The sequence below is a fragment of the Gopherus evgoodei genome, chromosome 15, assembly GCF_007399415.2.
Source record: "Gopherus evgoodei ecotype Sinaloan lineage chromosome 15, rGopEvg1_v1.p, whole genome shotgun sequence".
Lineage (NCBI taxonomy): Eukaryota > Metazoa > Chordata > Testudines > Testudinidae > Gopherus > Gopherus evgoodei.
This window is the reverse complement of record NC_044336.1, coordinates 22,605,592-22,626,236: the sequence shown is the minus strand read 5'-3', so window position 1 is coordinate 22,626,236 and position 20,645 is coordinate 22,605,592. Positions and strand designations below refer to the sequence as shown.

General features: G+C 39.6%; 1 protein-coding gene across 4 annotated transcripts in view; it reads left to right on the top strand.

Moving 5' to 3' along the window:
- The window catches only part of PRKCA (protein kinase C alpha), a 311,156-nt gene that overhangs the window by 8,697 nt on the left and 281,814 nt on the right, over positions 1–20,645 (top strand). For 3 of the 4 annotated variants that reach the window (XM_030534523.1, XM_030534521.1, XM_030534526.1), the window contains exon 2: positions 618–649. In XM_030534523.1, the coding sequence (XP_030390383.1) occupies positions 618–649 (32 nt within the window). Of the gene's footprint in view, positions 1–617; positions 650–10,583; positions 10,630–20,645 lie in introns of all 4 variants that reach the window. The other variant, XM_030534525.1, reaches the window with a different exon arrangement.

Genomic DNA, 20,645 nt, shown 5'->3' with positions numbered 1-20,645 from the left:
GAGATTTAATATATTATTAAACTCTGGGTACGATAGCTAATACCATGCACGTGTTTAAATCATTGTTTCAAACAATAACTTATAAATAGAATTATTTTTAAAAGATTAGAAGTATAATCGTTATTAAAGCAGTGGCCATTATTAATTTATTTTCTCTGTTGTTAGCTGAACATTCTTTGTAAAACCCCTTTCTGTTATAGATAGTTAAATCTCAATATGCATACTAAAATTCATCTTAGAATCCAACTGTGATTCTTTTTATAGCCCTCAAGCAGTTGGAGTATTTATAATATTGTAAGTATACACGTCATGAAGTGAATTGTAACATTATGTAATATTCACAGATGACACTAATTGCAGATCCAAAATTGCTTGTAAAATAAAATAAAAATAAAATAAAGATTTGCCAGAAAATGAAATTACATAGCTGGAATCTGCTGCTATTCTCATCTTTGAAATAGATGGGTTAATGCTTTGTTTTGTATTATAAAATCTTTTGCTTTCTTAACAAAACCTGAAATGTTGTTTAATGTGAGGGTTTTTTTTCTTATAGTAGGTTAGTGGGAAGAAGCAATAACTAAATATGTTAAGACAGTGTTTGTCTTTTTCCCTTGCAGGGGGTTTGGGAAACAAGGATTTCAGTGCCAAGGTAAGCCACAAATAGCTTATTGATTTGCATATAGTGTTACACTTCATCTTAAATCCAGCCAAAGGTTGACAAACAGCAGGAAAAGCTATGCAAGTGATCTGTCGTTGTATACATTGAAAAGGATCAGAATTGTTTAATTAAGATTTTTTTTAAATGTGAAACATGCAAATCAGAAAGTTTCTTTTGACAAAGAGTTTTCTCAAATTAAATGTCAAATCTGCATACAGTGCAGCCTCTAACTTTTTACAAAAAGCATGTTTATGCAATGTATATCTTAGAGGCCACTCTTTTTTTTTTCTTTTTGTTTTTTTGTCTGGAGGTGCTGCATGTGGGAGTGTGTTGGAAAATAAATTCACCTGTTAGTCTTATGGATTTTCATTCATGTCCCAATCTTTTTGTTTTTAATCTTCATCTCTTTTACCTATAAATTCAGATGGACCATTGGTTTGAACTCTGTTTTAATCAGCACAAGGGAGTCACTCTGTGATGTAGAATACAATTAAGAAACCCCTAAATGATAAAATGAATGTAATTAGTTCCCAGTCAGCGGAGCTAGCAATTATTGTAATAATGTGAACTGATAATGGTTGGAAGTTGTATTAGGATAAATATATTAAAACTTATCTCATGCTATGTTCTGTTATAGGCTTTATAAACAACGCCATTGTGATATTCATTCAGTATTTATTCTGAGTTAGCAATAGTTTTGTTTACTTTATATATAGTATCGTAACCTTTTAATGTTTTTAATAGACATCAGTATGATGTGACATCTTATAATTTATCTGTCCTGTTGATGCTACATGTGTACTCAGTAGTTAGCCTTCTGGCTCTTTCGCTCATTACACTTTCTACCGTTGTTTGCTAATGCTTTAAACCACATTTTTCTATCCTCAATACTGATTTTATGTGTTAAGTAGGGGAATGAGCACACTGTTGCTGTGGTCATTTCATAGCAGGGCTATTTTGAAGTTAGCTGGCACTTTTAAAAGTAAAACCTTTCTTATCCTGTACATAGAGGGGTGATATCTTTTAAAAATATACCCTTGCTACTATTTTTTCTAGTGAAAAAGAGTGACTAGAGTACATTTATATCCCCCTTTCTAAAACTGTAGCCTATATTTTGCCTGTTGTCCACTATGTAAGCATATTTTTATCATAGAATTTACACAGGAAAAAAACCTTGTTACTTTTAATTCTCCTGCTATCCCTATGTAAGTCATAGATCTGGTATCATACTACCAAATCTTTAATGATGTGACACTCTCTTTGTTCCATTAAAGACATTGAAATTTGGCCTCTAGTGAAGGAATTATTTAAATGTTCAACACAGAAAGTTCCCTGAACTACATAGATATTACAAAAATTATTAGGGGGTGAGAATGTTCTCCATTCATTTTGAATTTGTTTTTACTGATGAACCTTTAGAAAATCAGTTGATAAGGAAGTCCATTTTTTGGTGCTGCCTTACTATGAAATTTGCATGTTCTTTTTCTGATGTACTTCACCTTTATGGGCCATGAGCATGTGAAGTGTTTAATATGTTGAAATTTAAGGACCTCCCTGATTTCTCCCTTTATTGCATTTCGCTGATAGAAGCTGGTTGAGTACATGGGGAAGCTTCAGATGTGTGAATAGTTGTGTATGCTCAGCGTTTGGCAAGGAGGTGGGCAAGAGCCTGGGAATGAACTATCTCTGAAGTGAGCATGTTATACTCCTCCTCCTCAAATATTTAAAAAACTTGGAACAAGATGGATAAAATCAAGTTAAAAATCTTTTCAAACTTTCTCATAAGCCTGCCTTTAACTATATGGGGTTAGGAGGAAACTTCCCTTGTGTTATTCCAGAATTGCTTATTGCAGTTTGGTGCATCTTTCGCTTAAGCAGCTGACACTTGCAGTTATCCGCCAATGATACAGGACTAGATGGACTACTGTCAGATTTAGTATGGCAATTCCTGTTTCCAGCTTCTTATCTTTTGGGAGGGTTTCTCCTACTACACTTACACTCAAAGTGGTAGGGTTAATTTTAATTTTCTGAGAGGAGGCCTATTAGGTAAGAAATGATATTTATCATAGCAGGTAAAGATCAGAGTTTGATCGTCTAATCTCCAAGATATAGTCTTGGCATTGGCGACAGTGAGGGATTTCATGCTCTGGAAGTGTTGTTTTTTTTTTCTGGATCCTGAAGTTTTTCCTTCCCCAAGTTTCTTGTGCATCCATCCAAGCGGTATTTCTGTGCTTTTACAGTACTGGAGGATACTCCGGACTGTGCATTTGGACTCTGCTCTTACGTGGTCAAAAGTAGTAAAGAATGTGATCATTTAAAAAAATTCTCATCTTTATCATGGTTGCTAATGCCAAAAAATACATTTGTTCATCCTGAATGCTTGTCTGTGTGTTAATGCACCGATCACTGTAGTATCTGATCTTTCCTACTGTAATATTTAAATGATGAACTTTGCTGTTTGCTGATCCAGATGAAAGTGAAATCACATTCATTAGAAATATTATCAGGAGTTGTCCTTGAATCTTAAATCTCTCTCTCTGACAATTGGGTGGGTGCTGCACTTCAGCTCTCTGACTTAATCATAGTTCTTTAGTTCTAAAATAGTTCTTCTGTAGATAGAAAATTAATTGTTCATTTTTTTCTCTTCTCCTTCCTTCCTCTTACTTCTCTCGAACTATTAATAATAAAGGAAAAGGGTTATGTTTGAGGTCAGACTACTTCACTGTAGCACCCGTGCAACAGGATTAATTGGGATCTTCAGGCAAGGCCAGGGTGTTGTTAACTGCAATGAATAAGTGAGAAAGTTTTGCTGAATCGGAGGACATTAAATAAAAATGTAAAGGGGAAAATAGGAAAAGAAAAATAGAGAAAAACTGGATGATGGGCAGATGGAAATGAAAGCCCAAGAGAAAAAGTGGGCCTTTTGCTTCCTGGCAGCTAATGCAAAATAAAATCATAAATTTTATCTTAATTATGTAGTCCTTTAAAAACATGTGTCTTTGTCACATCTTCTGTGATTAGGGATTTTCTTTACTGTTATGTTGCTAAAAAAAAAACAACATTCAGTGACTGTTTCATGTCCTTTGCTGTAGCCTAATGGTGTTAACTTGTCTTGATCTGGCAGGTGGTGGTATGTAGAATGGGTCTGGAGAGAGGGGAAAATGAATATGCAAAGTGAAATGTTAAACCAGCTGTTAATTGAAGTTGGTCAAGCCAAACTGATTTTTACAAGAAACTTTTAAACTCTAATTTAAAAAAAAAATCAACCAAATTTTTATATCCTGGAAGCTAATTAGTGTTACCCCACCCCCCTCATGTTTACTGTTCTAATAAATTCCTGCCTATTGGAAATTAATGGACTTGTATGGTATTTGGAAAGCTGCTATAGTTAGTGTATCATTTAACATTCCATGAGAGATAAAGTCACTACAGTAAAAGCTGTGTTATCCAGCACTTTACCAGCTGGAAAGCTCTGGAAACTGGCATTTCTGATATCCATTAAAAGTCTGGTGTTGCAGGGCCGGCACGCTCCCTAACTGGCTCTATATGGCTCCCAGAAGTGGTGACTTAGGGCCTGAGGTCGTTCACGTAGTTTTTTTTTTTCTGTGCCTCAGTCTGGGTTTGGTTCCCTGAAGTAAGAATCAGTTTTATTTCCAGCAGTGAACATGATGAGATGAGCATTTGTGGTGTTGAGTAAATAATTTTCCCATGTTCAGATTTTGTGGTCACCTACTGCAAACTCTCTGCCTCTTAGTTTACTACTTCACTGCCTTTAATGGGGTTGCAATACTCCACACACTTCATTTTCCAAATACATTTTAAGATTTGAGGCTGACTGACAAACTGCTTAGCAAATCAGGAAGTCTTTAGAGTTTGCGTGTGTGTGTGTGTATTATTGACTTAACGCTAATAATATGCTTAGCTAATCCATGTAATTGTGTCCCTTCTATGGTTACTATCACCCTCTGCCTCCATTCGTGTGAGTGTTTTTTATGCCCAGTTATTATATCTTGTCTTAACTAGATTGTAAACTCTTTGGAACAGGGTCTGTATCTTATTATGTGCAGCACCTTGCACAGTGAGACTGCAGTCTTGTTTAAGGTCTCTAGGTACTATTGTAATGCAATTAATATATAATAAACAAAATCAGTTGGACTAAGCCATTTCCTTTTCTTGCAAAACAAATAGCATGTTAAGAAACTGCAACATAAGATCCTCCTTTATGTCCCCTTCGCCTACTATTCTTTCTCCTGTGCTCTCTGAAATAAACCTTGGCTCTTGTGTCCTGTTCTTTTGAAACGTCTTTTTGGAAGGATGGGGAACATACTAGTCTCTAACGTTCCTGTGCTGTATCTCTTATCTGAAGAGAGCTCTTTGGTGGTCTTCGGCTTGTTTTACACATGTAGCATATATTGATTTCCCTTTCCAGCCTTAATGTATTTATAGAGGAGATGTCAGAAGTGCTCTTTATAGGCGAATGAACTAGGGGTGTTGAAAAACCTCTTGTCTTCCCACCAATAGTTTCGTGTTAATTGCTTCCCTCATATTAGGTCTGTGCTCTAGCTTCTTCTATTTTCCTAATTAAAAGAAAGAAAAATGTATTTCATTGCCACTGCTTCTGTCCCCAGAAATTTTGCTGCTAAAGTTGGACAGGAGGTAAAGTCTCCCAAAGTTGTCTCTCTCTTGATGTCAGTGTAAGTTTTGCAGGCAGATTGGATGTGATACATGACCCCCTTTGAAAAGTGCAGTTCTGTGCTGTGCTCTGTATGTTTGAGCTTATAAATCACTTGAATGAATACTTCTGTTAGCCTGATGCTAAGATTGCAGTTCAGTTCTACAGAAGTCAGTGAGACTCTGTAGGGGAGTTAATGTCTGTGCTTGCAAGTGCCTTCTGTAGGGTCAAGGTCCATCTGAGTGCAGTCTGTTGCAGGTAAAAATTTAAGGAACATATAAATGTTTTGTTCTTAAGTACATTTTAAATAGATTCCTTTGCTTTTTAACTTCTGTCTGCATTTGTTTTGCCCTCCTCTCCACTCCCCCTCCCTCCGCCCCGCCTTCCCAACAACGCACACTCCAAGTAGGGAAGAAGCATGTTTTCATATGGGACTGATACTGGGGGATCTTTCCAGCTGTGCTGAAGAATTCTGGAATGTCTTTAAATAGTCCAGATCCTACATGAAGAACAGCTTGAGTTAGGCCCTCATTGGTATTGTCACTCCTTGCAGGTGAAATGGCCTCGGCTTGAATGGTTTATCAGTGCAGGTTTGGGGTCTTCATTTCCCTCAGCCTCACTCATGTATACTAGGGTGAGTTCTTCCTCCTTTCACAGAGGTGTTGTGAGGATATATTAATTCATGTTTGTGAAATGCACAGGTACTAGGATGATGAAAGCCATAGAAAAGACTATAAATAAAGTAAAATAAAACCAGGTATACAATAATGACTTCACAATTTGTTCGTGAAGTAGACATGCTTTATTGAAGGAGGAAAGTACATCATTTACTTGTTTTCCAGGCAACTTCTGTTAGAAAATCTGGGCTTATTGTGCACTGTGTGTGCGCCAGTGTTTTGGTTTTTTGTTTTTTAGAAAATCTGACTTAAGGTGGTACAGAGAGAAATGCATTTTGGCTCATTTTAGGTGTTCTGGAATTATATTTCCACAACAGCAGATCCACCTTCCCCCTCTGTGCACTTCTAACATGCTCAATTTTTTTTTTTTTTTGCTTGAATCAGTTAGCTGTCCCAGTCATTTTTACACTTAAAGAAAATGACTGTTTCATTGCTCTGAAAATGGTTCTATGAAGCTCTTCACATTCTAATAAGTATGTGGGAGTGATAGCTGATTTAGAGATGACAGCCAAACCAGTTTGAGTCCTGGGCAGACAAAATTGGTGTATTCTTTTTTTGTTCCATTTGGTTTTGCATGATTGCACAACAAAACACCACAACAGCTGCTGATATTGAGCCATACCGGTATTCAGTTCATGTAAATTAAATTGCAAAATAGCATTTTAACATTTTAACAATTATGTTGGAGCTGGTGTTTAGCAAGTGTTCTAGATGGCTTTCTCTGTTATAAGCAGAATTTCATGAAATGTTGGGAAGAGAATTTGTAGAAAGGTGAAGTGTAAAAAAAAAAAAAAAAAAAAAAAAAAAGGCAGATTTCCTGACTGAAATTCAGTGAGGCTCATAGTCTTTTTTTTTTTTTGTTTTAATTTAAATTTGTTTGTTTTTGGCTGGATGTTACCTTCTCATTCAGTGGCAAACCCTCCAAACTTTAGTCACATGAATCATTCCACTGTTAACACTGAAGTTAATAGAACTACACATATGAGTACAAGTCTGTAGGAACTAACCCTTAGGGCTGAATCTTGATAGTTGTTATAAACTAAAACCCTGTTGAAATCAATAGGCGTCAACTGAAGTCTTTAGTTGTTCACTGTTTATTGCTATTGGAAATTGAACTCTTGAACAGTTGAAAAATACAGTGAAATCTGCTCTCAAGACTTCCTGTAATAGATGGCTCCTATCTCAAGCAAATACACTAAAATGGTGTGTGTGTGTATTCCAGTATAACTTCGTTTAACCTTCAGTTAAAACCATTCCTATACAAAACAAAAGTACCAGCAAAAACTGCTTAAGTAGCTGCATACATTGAGCTTTATTCTACTGAGGGAAATGTAAATTTTTTGAGATTCTTATGTGTGTGCATATTTCCAGTTGCCTAGTGTTGCTTTTGTTTTTCTCTCCAAAGTGATACACTTCTCTGAAAACATGTATTGTGCCCCTCTAATCTGCCCTTTTGCCCATTCCAGGTGAACATGTTCAGCTTGATGGTTTTTGTGGGGTGCGGGTGGGGGTTCCAAATCTATTAAAGTGGCAAAGCTTCAGTAAAGGATTAGCCATACAGTATGCCATGTAACATGTCAGATTTTGGCTCAGTCTAACCACCTCTGATAACTAGTTCTATAAATGAGCCTACTGACTGAGGACATTTAACAAATACCATTCTTCTCTCTCCCTTTGTTCCTTTTGGTTTTTCTAAATTACTTTTTACTTTGAATACATTTAAAGCAGTGTTTCCCAAACTTGGGACGCTGCTTGTGTAAGGAAAGCCCCTGTTGGGCCAGGCTGGTTTGTTTACCTGCCGCGTCTGCAGGTTTGGCTGATCGCGGCTCGCACTGGCCACGGTTTGCTGCGCCAGGCCAATGGGAGCCTTTGGAAGCAGCGGCCAGTATGTCCCTCAGCCCGTGCCACTTGCAGCAGCTCCCATTGGCCTGGAGCAGCGAATCGCGGCCAGTGGGAGCCCTGATCAGCTGGACCTGCGGATGCGGCAGGTAAACAAACTGGCCTGGCCCACCAGGGTCTTTCCCTACACAAGCGACGTTCCAGGTTTGGGAAACATTGTTTTGAAGGATGAAAGTTCTCCATTTAAAAAAAGAGAACAGAAGGGAGCTAAGGGAACAGCTGCCATCCTATACAGGAGTTTTCAGTGGTCCTGTATGTGTAGTGCTATTGGTGATGGCGATATTGTAAGAGTACAGCAAAAAGGGATCTTACCAGAGTTCCATTTACATTCTATTCAAGGTATTTTAATACCTATCTGTTATTTTTGTCAAAGCTCCCACTGAAAGACAACTTCAGGCACAAGCCTGTAAAAACTGAATAAAAGGAATAAACAATTCTAAATTTCAAGTCATTTGAAATGAATTGTGTAGTGTGAATATACATTGGTGACATGTCCATAGCACAGCTGTTTTGGAACAGATGGTCTAAGCCACTAGTGAAAATGAATACATTTTGTTAAATAAATCCTTCTGTAAATTCCATGTTCTACCAAGTATTTCAGTCGGTGAAAAAGGTGTTGTTTCTTCATGGTGTTTGATTTCTGCATGTAACTATTTGCTTGTCTAAACCTCACCCACATGTTAGTACAAATAGCAGTTTCTTTAATCTTAGTTTCTGAATCACTTATACAGTAATGACCCTGACTTGCTTACAATCAGGGTGTTACAAAGCTGTGCAGTTTTTGAACAGGATTTTTTTTTTAAATGCATATTGGACATGTGTTTTGTTTTCTTAAAAGTGGAATTATTTCTTAAAGGAACATAATGATTTTATGCCAAATGCAGGTCATGCTGTTCTACTAGCTATTTCTATTCTTTGATTTGATTTTATATTTATTATGGCCTGTCAATGATATCCATGTTTTGTTAAGAAGTATTTTAAGTGTTTTGTTCTCTGCTCAGATATGCAGGTACATATTTTTAAGAACTCTGAAAGGCTTACTGCTATACCAGGAAATCAGAGTAAAAGTATGAGGAACAGTTTAGGGCGTCTGGTATACAGTCCCTACAAAGGAAAATACCAGTGTGTGTGTGATTGGCAGAATTGTATGTTTTTATAAATAAGCTTCTTAAGAAGAAGATAAACATTACACTTAATGTAATAGTCTAAAGTTTTGGTGGCAAAATAGTTAGGATCTGATCCTACAAGCTGTTTTGTGTGGGCAGACTCCATGCTTCTCTGAGGAGACTTCACTGAAATTAGTGGAGCTATATACAGGTTGCTCCTACATCTCTGAAGTCATACTGACTTCATTGTGCTTCTGCAATGTTCTGCCCACACATACAACATTTTGCAGGATTGAGGCTTTATTTTGTCAAATATTAATGCTGGCATTAGGCTGACTATAATATTTTAGATAGAAATAGATTGCACTATAAACTCTAAAAGGCCGTTTTTTATTCACAGATTTGGTCATAGGCCAGCATAGGCCACCACAGAAGCATTAGACACGGGCATGCCCTGCAATGCCCAGTGCTCTATTATAATGCTTTGTATCTTGGTGAAAGAATAATTGAAGGTGGGTGATTATCATTGTGTGGTTGACAATGACTGAGACTTCATGTGAGAAGTCTTGTCGTAAAAACTGATTCATTCAGGGCCATAAATAAATGGGGACATAATAGCTTACTGTTGTTGGATATGTAGGTAAACGTGCAGTTGAAGATTTAAGAGTGTGTCGAGCATGCAGTAACTAATATATTATTAACATGTTGGGGAATCATGGGGGTGGGTGGATGAGAGTGTATATTCACCTTCATAAACAGACTTTCTGTGGTGAGGATGGTTTTGAAAGCTTGTGTTAAGAGAATGTAATTTAAATTATCTTAAGCTTTAGCAATGGGCTCAGCCTTGTGTGAAATTTTAAATGAAGACCTCATCTCTTCCCCATGGAGCATATATTGTAAATTAAAAACCTATAAATTAGAAAGATTACTGTGCACTTATTTTAGAACTTCATTTTTATAGTCATGTTTGCTTTAGCTTGGCATTCATCCCATTTGTGCAAATTTTGACCTTTAAGAATTCTTTCCATTCTCTGTTTTTTATTGAGCCTAGCTTTGGCGGTGGGTAGGTGGATGGTTGTGGCCAAGACATACTCCATCCTCTGTTTAAATTAATTTGAGTTTGAAGTTTGATTATGCAAAGTGTCGTATCAGGTATACAGATGTCATGACCTCTCACTTGGCCAAATAAATAAATAAATTAAAATGTAAAAATCAACAGTGCTAACTTTAGACTCCTCAAATGTAAACATTGTAAAGAATGGAAATTTCTGAGGGTGGTAAAATTGATTTAAGTCCCGATTCTGCAAACCATTACTCATATTGGTAGTCATAGTGAAGTCAGTGGGACTATGTGTGAGTGCAGTATCGTGCTCTGAGCTTGCATAGTAGCTATAATTTTGTAGTCTTTCTTATTATTTTAGGCCCTGATCCTGCAAATTGCTTCATGTGGGTAGGCCTGCATTGAGGTCAATGGGCATCTCTCAGGTCTGCTTCCAAAGAGCAACTTGTGGGATCAGAAGCATAGTGTATCTATAATTATAGACTGTGATTGATTGTTTTGTTGTTTGCAGTGTGGTAGTGCCCAGAGACTCCAATCAGATGCTGTGAAGACATGTAGTAAGTGAGGTATCTCTTTTCCAAAGAACTTAATAATTTGGTTAAGAGCATGGTAGGACAGATGGCTGAATCAGGTGGGGGGCTTTTGGGGCACGGGAGTGGTGTTTTTGTGCATAAATTAGCTCATGGCCTGCCTACATATTTGCATAAAACAATACTCACTTACCTAAACTCAATATTAAACTTTTAAATAGCATTATTATAAAAAAAAATCAAGTTAATGAAATCAGAAATAATCTATATAGTCAAAATTGTCTTTAATTCTTAGTGGAATTTAAAAAGAGACACACATACATGCAGTGTAACTTTCAGATAATTTTGTATCATATGAGGAAGCAGAGCCCTGTAATCAGTCAGTCAATACAGGATATATATAAAAGCAATCTACATCTGTGAATTAATATTTTTAGGAAATTCTGTTATAACATAAAATTAGCTAGCTATTGTTTCACTTTTTTTCCACCCTCTTTCGGGCCTTCCCAGTCTGTGTATCTCTTGGCATCTTCCGCAAACTATAGACAGGAGTAACCTCACAGCATAGTTAAGAGAGGGACAATCAGTTTTTAGCTCATATATATTATTGTGTGCATGCTGCTGCTTACCTGTTCACTAAATATAGAATGGCAAATGGGTGCAGATCTTCAAACCTAAGGCCCCTTTCTTCCTCCTCCAGTGATCTGCAGGACAGAGATGTCTCACTCACATTTTGGACTTATAGTTCTTGATTGGCTGACTTAATCACTGAGAAAAGAAACTCCACCCTTGTAGGGATGTCAGCATGTCACCATCCTCCTAGTCTTGATGTGCTTAGTGCCTCTCTTTGCATGATTGGGCTAGGGTGAGTTTGAGTCCACCTTGTAATTGACTGTCTTGTGTAGCTCTGTAATCTGTAAACTGGCATTGAATGGTTGCTACCAAGCCATTTCTCCAATTGGCGTAGGGATAAACCTCTATGCACCCTAGTCAAGGGAGACCTGCGGGGCCAAATGGAAAGGAATGCTGCTTTCTGCTGGCAAGAGAATTGTATTTTTAAGATATGTGAAGTGTTGCATTTGAGACTTCTTCTTGACAGTTAACTCAAATCAGTTGTTGTGTAGCACTTTCCCGTTACTCTGTTGTTTTGTCATAGTATAAGGGAAGATCAATAGAGAGGCTGGGTGTGTATCTGTGCTAGGAGTTGATTGTGCTGAGCAGTTCCGTAAAGAAAGTTCTGTCAATAGCTAGGAATAAGTTGTGTGGAGAGTGGTTGCCTGAACCAAGTTGGCTTTGTTTAGCACAGTTAATAAAAGTAAGAGGAAAAGAGAGCAGAGAGGGTAAGAAGCAAGTAGAGGTGAGAGGGAAAAGAGAATCGGTTTGCATGAGAAATTTTAAGACATGCAATATTTTTTCCACCATATATAGTTTGTTGACACCCCCCCACGCACACCCTCCTCTGGAATAAGGCTTCTTCTGGCAATGTGTGGATTTCCAATTCTAGGTCTGCTGTGGCACAGTGGTGCCTTTTGTGGGGAGAGGGGAGAAACTAGTTCAGTTCTGCGATCAGTTTCTGTAAGACACAACAACCTTTCCTCTGCCAGAGGCCAAGCTTGTCAGCACTCCAGTATTGTAATTTGTCACCTCATTGGAGAGTGAAAATTTAAAGCCTTCTTTCATAGCTGGGTGTGTTTTTTGTGTTCCACGTCAGTGTACTCTTTCAGAATGATTTTAGTGCAAGATTTAACTTGTTAGAAAGTCTACGTTGTCTGAGACTTTTTGCCATATTAGCATCAGTACAGATAGTGTCAATTAACATTGCTTTGTTAAATCACTATTTATAGCCAAAAGGTAATGAGCAAAGGCTAAAGCAATGAACTTCTGATCATAATTTTCTTTGTACCATTTTCTGGGCATCTAGAATTGTCCCTGTTAAGCATGATACTGTTTTGTGTACTGAAAATAGGATCATTTTATCCAGTCATACTAAACCCAGCATTGACAAGACTTTGCTGTATGTTTGTAAAGAAGGAATTTTTTCAAAGTATCAGTGCAGATGTTTGGAGTATTTAAGGACCATAAATGTGGGATACAATGTATAGCCAACTCTTCCTCAGAAAAACAAAAGTGGGAAACAAACTCTTTGTGCGATAGACAATGTTGCAAACAGCAAATAGATGTTTTTGCGGTTTTGATTGGCTCTTTCTGATAGAAGCTTGGTACAGCTGTTTCTCAAGAATAGGGTGACCAGATGTCCCTATTTTATAGGGACAGTCCTGATTTTGGGGTCTTTTTCTTATATAGGAGCCTGTTACTCCCCCTACTCCCACCCCCAATTTTTCACATTTGCTGTTTGGTCACCCTGCTCAAGAGAGCCTGGAGAAGCTATGGTAAGTAATTTGTACAATTCAACAGCCTGTCATATCATCTTTGGGATGTATTTAATAAGTTCAGACATACTGAAAGAAATAGAAGAGAGCAATAAAGTATATGCTGTATCTTCCACTGTAGTTGCAGGTGTTTTTGCCTTGACCCTTTTTTTCCTCTCTCCCCTTCCCAGAAGAATTTACTCTCATTGATATAATACAGCTAAATATTTAGAATGTATTACATAAAGTGTTAAGTTTAAAGATGTTCTCATTTCAGTTGAACTTCTTCTAAACTTACTTTATATCTACGTAACAAGAAGCTATAAAATGTGAAAAGTTAAAAAAAGTTTGTTAGCAGTGATGCTAAATTCTGATTTCCATCCCTCCCCCTGAATTTTGTAAGGGATTTATTTTCATATTGCAGTTGTGAACATTTTAGATACTAGTTGCTTAATGACACTGAAGTTTACATAGATAAAATGAAATTTAAAGGAATTTTATTGTGATATATTTGTAATTTTATCTGGAATGCATCAAGGCATGATAAGTTGTTGTGCTTTCATCAAACAGTATTTTCAGTGTTTTTTGAAATTTTATAACTAAGACAAGTGTCTGAAAATGGTTTACTTTATATATTTCCACTTGGAATTATGTTGTTAATGGCAGATTTTTTTATTATGCGCCTTTACTAATAGTTTTATTATCTAATTGTTTTTAAACAACATACTTGTTTGAGAAGAAAATATTTATTATTTTATTGTTGAGGCAATTGAGATTGATATTTCCCTTAGTAGACTTTAGTAATAGTCTGAAACCTTGTGGCATGTAGAAAATTACAACCAAAGATGCAAGTGGTTAGTAGGATCTTCAGAGGTTCTGCTTTGCCATTTAATGTTCACTTTTTAGCTCTCATAAAAAGTTTAAAAACTTTGCCACTACAAATTTGTATTAAGCGTAGCTCATTGTTGCAAATATATAGTACAACAAGTTTTCTAAATACAATATTACAATCAGAAATCGCTTTTAATTAAATTCCATGCGACTCCCATCCTCTTCCAAGAGATTTTGTAAATTATATTATTTTCATTTGTTATTTTAACACCCATTTCCACCTACTTGCTGAATAATTCTTGACTCTGCTCATTTGGCAAGCAAAGAATAACTTTCTTGGAACTGAGGAGAAGCAAAACAAATTTGTGGATGTTGATTTATAAGGGAGTAAAAACAAACTTGTACACGAAAATAAACAAATGAAAACCTAAACTGCTGCAAGTTCTTTTTTAGGGGATTTTAAAGTGTTATTTTAGTCATTTTTTTCTATATCAAAGAGAACAGAAACTTACAGAATATTAATAATAGGATTCCTCACACCCTTGTTACAAAGACATTAGTACTGGCATAAACAATAATAGTGGCAACTTTGATCTGTTGATCTCAAAACACCTTACAAAAGTGAATTGATTTACCCAATATCAAACATAGTCAGTGCCAGATTTGGGAATAGAAATGAGAGGTGAAATACTGACCCTGTTGAAGTCAATAGGAGTTTTACCATTGAGTTCAGTGGGGCCAGAATAGGCCTGCCGACAGAAATTCCAGGCCCCAAGGCCAGGGCCGTGCCTAGGGTGGGCAGGGTCCAGGGCAGAAATGTCGAATACATCACTTCCGGACCCCCCCTCCCCAAGTGGTTTTGCATGCCTAGGTGCCCTGTGGCCTGCCTGGGTGATTTAAAAGGCCTGGGGCTCCCAGCCACTGCAGTGGAAGCAGCCAGGGGCGCCCAAGCCCCTGGGCAATTGCCCCTTTTGCACCTCCCTCCCCAAATCAGGAATCCTGGGCCAGGATTATATGCCAGGTCTCCTGACTCGGAGTCTAGTGCCTTATTACTGGAACATGCTGTCCTGTATACATGTAACTAGTGTATCTCTGTTTCTGAAACTGATACAGCATATGTAATTTATTATTGAGCGATATTAGTTAATTTAGGTTTGCAGCAAATGCTTAAATGTGGGTATGGCTATGGTGTTCAGGTCACTAGTTAAGAGACTGTGGAACCCCTATAGCAAGGGTAGGCAACCTATGTAGCTGATTGTCAGTGGCACTCACACTGCCCGGGTCCTAGCACCGGTCCAGGGGGCTCTGCATTTTAATTTAATTTTAAATGAGGCTTCTTAAACATTTTACAAACCTTATTAACTTTACATACAACAATGGTTTAGTTCTATGTTATAGACTTATACAAAGACACTTTGTAAAAATATTAAAAATGAATTACTGGCACGCGAAACCTTAAATCAGAGTGAATAAATGAAGACTCAGCACACCACTTTGGAAAGATTGCCTACCCCTGCCCTATAGTATGTGACGTCACCCTCTGTATCTAAAATACTGCAACTAATGTTTCTCAGTTAGTATTGTCATAAGTGTTAATTTAATCAAATATGGGAGCAGAAATATACCCTGTACAATGTGTCTCAGCTGTACTTGTCCAGCTAGCAGGAGAGCCATATTGGTTCTTACATAGGTACGTCAACATAGTATTTTTAAATTATTTGGTTTAAAAAAAATAAACACATGGGGAATGGATATATTGAAAGGTGGGGCCGTGATTTAGGTTACAAGGGCTACTTAGCTCCATTATAATGAATGGAGTTACACTGACTTACACTCACTGAGATCTGGAATTTGGTACTGTAGAATGCAGTGAAGCTACCGGTGGAGAGATCTTACAAAATACCTTAAATGTTATTTGTGGATATGCGGGTGTGCTGGAATAGTTGTTATAATGGGGGTGCTGAGAGCCATTGAACCAAACTGTAAACTCTGTGTATAATGGAAATCACTTCAAGCTGTGACCAGCACCCATAGTTCCAGAAATATGTGAAGGTGTGTGAAGTCCTTGACCTGGACAGGATGGAGTGGGATAAGCATCAGTTTTGAAATACGTACAATGCCTGAACCCACAAGTTCAGATCACATTATGGTCAAATAGTCAGCCCTTGACCCTTTTGAGGTTAGTAGAGTGATTTCCGTGTGATGAGAGGATCTCCGTGTGCGTGTGTTTTTAATGACAGCTTTAAAACAAAGGTATGTGAGAAAAATACAGTTGCATGGCACTTCAATTGCCTTTGGAGAAGTGACTGTGTTTTATACATGTCTATAAATCACCTAGCACATTTTAGTTAGCTCCCAAAGAAACCTTGCCTAAAATTGCTGCGTCCCCGATCCTTCCCACTGCAGTGTAGCATTCTGTGCAATCTTGCCAGCCAAATTATCTTCAAACTTGTATATGGCTGCACTCCGGCTGCTGTATGTCTATATTGTTCTAGCTATCTTAGGCATGATATGGAATATAATCTATAGTGTCTGAGCATGTCACAACTTCTAATGTATGTAGCCTCACAACACCCCTGTGAGGTAGAGAAATGCTGTTATTCCTATTTAACAATGGTGAACTGAGGTAAAGAGAAAAAAGAACAAAGTACTTTTGACACCTTAGAGACTAACAAATTTATTTGGGCATAAGCTTTTGTGGGCTAAAACCCACTTCATCAGACGCATGCCGTGGAAAATACAGTAGGAAGATTGTGTGTGTGTGTATATCCTTCGGGTATGTCTATACTACCCGCTGGATCGGCGGGCAGTGATCGATCCAGCGGGGGTCGATTTATCGCAGGAGGCGAGATAAATCGACCTCTGAGCGCTCTCCGTCGACTCCTGTACTCCTCCAGGCCAAGAGGCACAGGTGGAGTCGACGAGGGAGCTTCAGCAGTCGACTCACCACAGTGAAAACGCTGCTGTAAGTTGATCTAAGTACGTCGAATTCAGCTACTTTATTCACATATTCCTTCCCCCAGCTTGAGCTAGTGCCTGAAAATAGCAGTGTGGCTGTAGAGGTATTGGTGGTGGTTCAGGCTAGCTACTGAGTATGTATCCAGAGGGTTGGGCAGGGTTGCACTCTAATTGCCAGCCTGAACAGGCTATCGTCACATTGTTATTGTTCTGCACTAACTCGAGCAGAGCTAGCACATATATGCCTTCACTTTTTCATCCTCTAGATAAATGGGGAACATTAACATTTATTTGAGTTTAAGGACTTGCATATACTTTACCTAAACATTTTGGAAAAGCATCTAATTTGCATGTCATATTACTGTGAGCAGAGAAATCAGATATTCAGAGGAAAAGGATGGTCTTAGACTTGGATTCAATTTCCAGCCTGGTCTACACTATGCGTTTATACCGAATTTAGCAGAGTTAAACCGATTTAACCCTGCACCCATCCACACAACGAAGCCCTTTATATTGATATGAAGGGCTCTTTAAACCGATTTCTGTACTCCTTCCCGATGAGGGGAGTAGCCCTGAAATCGGTATTGCCATGTCAGATTAGGGTTAGTGTGGCTGCAATTCGACGGTATTGGCCTCCGGGTGGTATCCCACAGTGCAACATTGTGACCGCTCTGGAAAGCCATCTGAACTCGGATGCACTGGCCAGGTAGATAGGAAAAGCCCCGCGAACTTTTGAATTTCATTTCCTGTTTGGCCAGCGTGGAGTGCTCACCAGCACAGGTGACTATGCAGAGCTCATCAGCACAGGTAACAATGCAGTCTCCTGAGAATCGAAAAAGAGCTCCAGCATGAACCGCACAGGAGGTACTGGATCTGATCGCTGTATGGGGAGAGGATTCTGTGCTAACAGAACTCCATTCCAAAAGACGAAATGAAAAAACATTTGAAAAAATTTCCAAGGCCATGATGCAGAGAGGTCACCTTAGGGACTCAGTACAGTGTCGTGTGAAAGTTAAGGAGATCAGACAAGCCTTCCAGAAAACCAAAGAAGCAAATGGAAGGTCCGGGACAGGGCCAAAAACATGCCTCTTCTACGCTGAGCTGCATGCAATTCTAGGGGGATCCGCCACCAGTAGCCCATCCCTGTCCGTGGATTCCGAGGTGGGGGTGGTAATCTCAGCCGTGGCTGAGGATTCTGTGGACGGGGGAGAGGAGGAGGAGGAGGAGGAGGAAGAGGACAACAAGCTTGCAGAGAGCACACAGCACTCTGTTCTCCCCAACAGCCAGGAGCTTTTTCTCACCCTGACGGAATTACCCTCCCAGCCCTCCCAAGCCACTATTCCACACAATCAAGCCATGGAAGTGACCTCTGGTGAGTGTACCTTTGTAAATATAAAACATGGTTTAAAAGCAAACGTTTTTTAATGATTAATTTGCTCTGAGGAGTTGGGATGCATTCGTGCCCAGTACAGTTATTGGAAAAGTCTGTTAACATGTCTGGGGATGGAGCGGAAATCCTCCAGGGACATCTCCATGAAGCTCTCCTGGAGGTACTCCAAAAGCCTTTGCAGAAGGTTTCTGGGCAGGGCAGCCTTATTCCGTCCTCCATGGTAGGATACTTGACCACGCCATGCATGTAGCAAGTAATCTGGTATCATTGCATGACAAAGCCTAGCTGCGTATGGTCCCGGTGTTTGCTGGCATTCAAGCAACATCCGTTCTTAATCTCGCAGGTATCGTTCATGGTAACCTGGTTGAAATTCAGGAATTTAATTAAGGGGACAGAGATGGCCATTCCTACTGGGCTGTTTGCCTGTTGCTTAAAAGAAATCCTTCCTTGTAGGTAGCTAAGCAGGGGGAAGGCGGGGGGTGATTGGCACTGAGCTTTTTCACGTTTGTCTAGCAGGGATCTTCCCTGCTACCAGCCACGTGGTGGGGGAAGGGTAAAGTGATCATCCCAGAGAATTGGATGGTGGGGTAGTTGCTGCTCTATGTTAACAGGAAAGAAGCAGCACTGAATGGGCTTTGCTTGGTATTTGGAAAAGGAGGGCACTGTGTATATGAAGGCTGCAGAAGCCGAAAGACAATGGCTTACCATGGCCGCATGCAAGCTGAATTCTGCTGCCCGGACCTGCGTCTATGAGATCTCTAACACCAGAGCTGCAGGCACTCAATATTAAGATGCAAAATGTGACCTTGTAGTGAAATCACATGTGCTATGTAAGGTGAATAGTGTTGTTCACCGTGAAAGAGTATAAGCATTGTTCTGTAAAATGTATCTTTTAAAATACTTCTCTCCCTTTTTTCCCTCCCTCATGCAGCTGCAAATGTTTCAAGCCTCCCTACTCCATCCTGAAGGCTATCTCAGATAAGGCGATGGGAAAAAAAAGACACGAGACGAAATGTTCTCGGAAATCATGGAAGTGACCTGCAATGAAAGAGCTCATCTGAATGAGTGGAAGGATGTGGTATCAAATTACAGGAAAGATGCCAGTGAACGTGAGGACAGGAGGGACGCTCGAGATGAGAGGTGATGGCAGGAAGATCAGAGGAGGCGTGATGCAACGCTGGGGCTGCTGCATGATCAAATTGACATGTTCCGGCGTCTGGTGGAGTTTCAGGAACAGCAGCAGGATCACAGAGTGCCGCTGTAGCCCCCGTGTAACCACCCTCACCATGTTCCATATCCTCCTCACCCAGATGTGTAAGAACGTGTAGGGGGAGGCTCCGTGCACCCGCCAACTCCACCCCCGTGGACAGCCCAACCGAAAGACTGTCATTATTTTGAAATTTTTTTAGTGGCCTTTTCCTTCCCTCCTATGCTCCTCCCAAACCACACCCGGGCTACCTTGTCAGTTCTCTCCCTCTTTTTATAATGAATTAATAAAGAATACATGATTTTTAAACGATAGTGACTTCATTTCCTTAAGCAAGTTGTAATCGAAGGGGGAGGGTGTGTTGCTTACAGGGAATGAGTCAATCATGGCGGTGGGGGGTTCATCAAGGGGAAACAAACACAGGAGTCACACCGTACCCTGGCCCGTGACGAAACTTGTTTTCAAAGTTTCTCTGATGCGCACCGCTTCCTGGTGTACTCTTCTAATTCCCCTGGTGTCTGGCTGCGCGTAATCAGTAGCCAGGTGATTTGCCTCAACCTCCCACCCCGCCATAAAGGCCTCCCCCTTACTCTCACAGAGATTGTGGAGCACAGAGCAAGCAGCAATAACAATGGGGACATTGGTTTGGCTGAGGTCTGAGCGAGTCAGTAATGTGCTCCAGTGCGCCTTTAAACGTCCAAATGCACATTCTACAACCATTCTGCACTTGCTCAGCCTGTAGTTGAACAACTCCCTGACTACTGTCCAGGCTGCCTGTGTATGGCTTCATGAGCCATGGCATCAAGGATTAGACTGGGTACCCCAGGATAACTACAGGCACTTCAACATCCCCAACTGTTATTTTCTGGTCTGGGAAGTAATTCCCTTGCAGCAGCCATTTAAACAGAGTAGTGTTCCTGAAGACGCGAGCGTCATGAACCCTTCCTGGCCATCCCACGTGGATGTTGGTGAAACGTCCCTTGTGATCCACCGGTGCTTGCAGCACCATTGAAAAGTACCCCTTGTGGTTTATGTACTGGGAGCCCTGGTGCTCCGGTGCCAAGATAGGGATATGGGTTCCATCTATCGCCCCACCACAGTTAAGGAATCTCATTGCAGCAAAGCCATCCACTATGACCTGCACATTTTCCAGTGTCACTACCTTTCGTAGCAGCAGCAAAATGATTGCTTTGGCTACTTGCATCACAGCAGCCCCCACAGTAGATTTGCCCACTCCAAATTGATTCCCGACTGACCAGTAGCTGTCTGGCGTTGCAAGCTTCTGGAG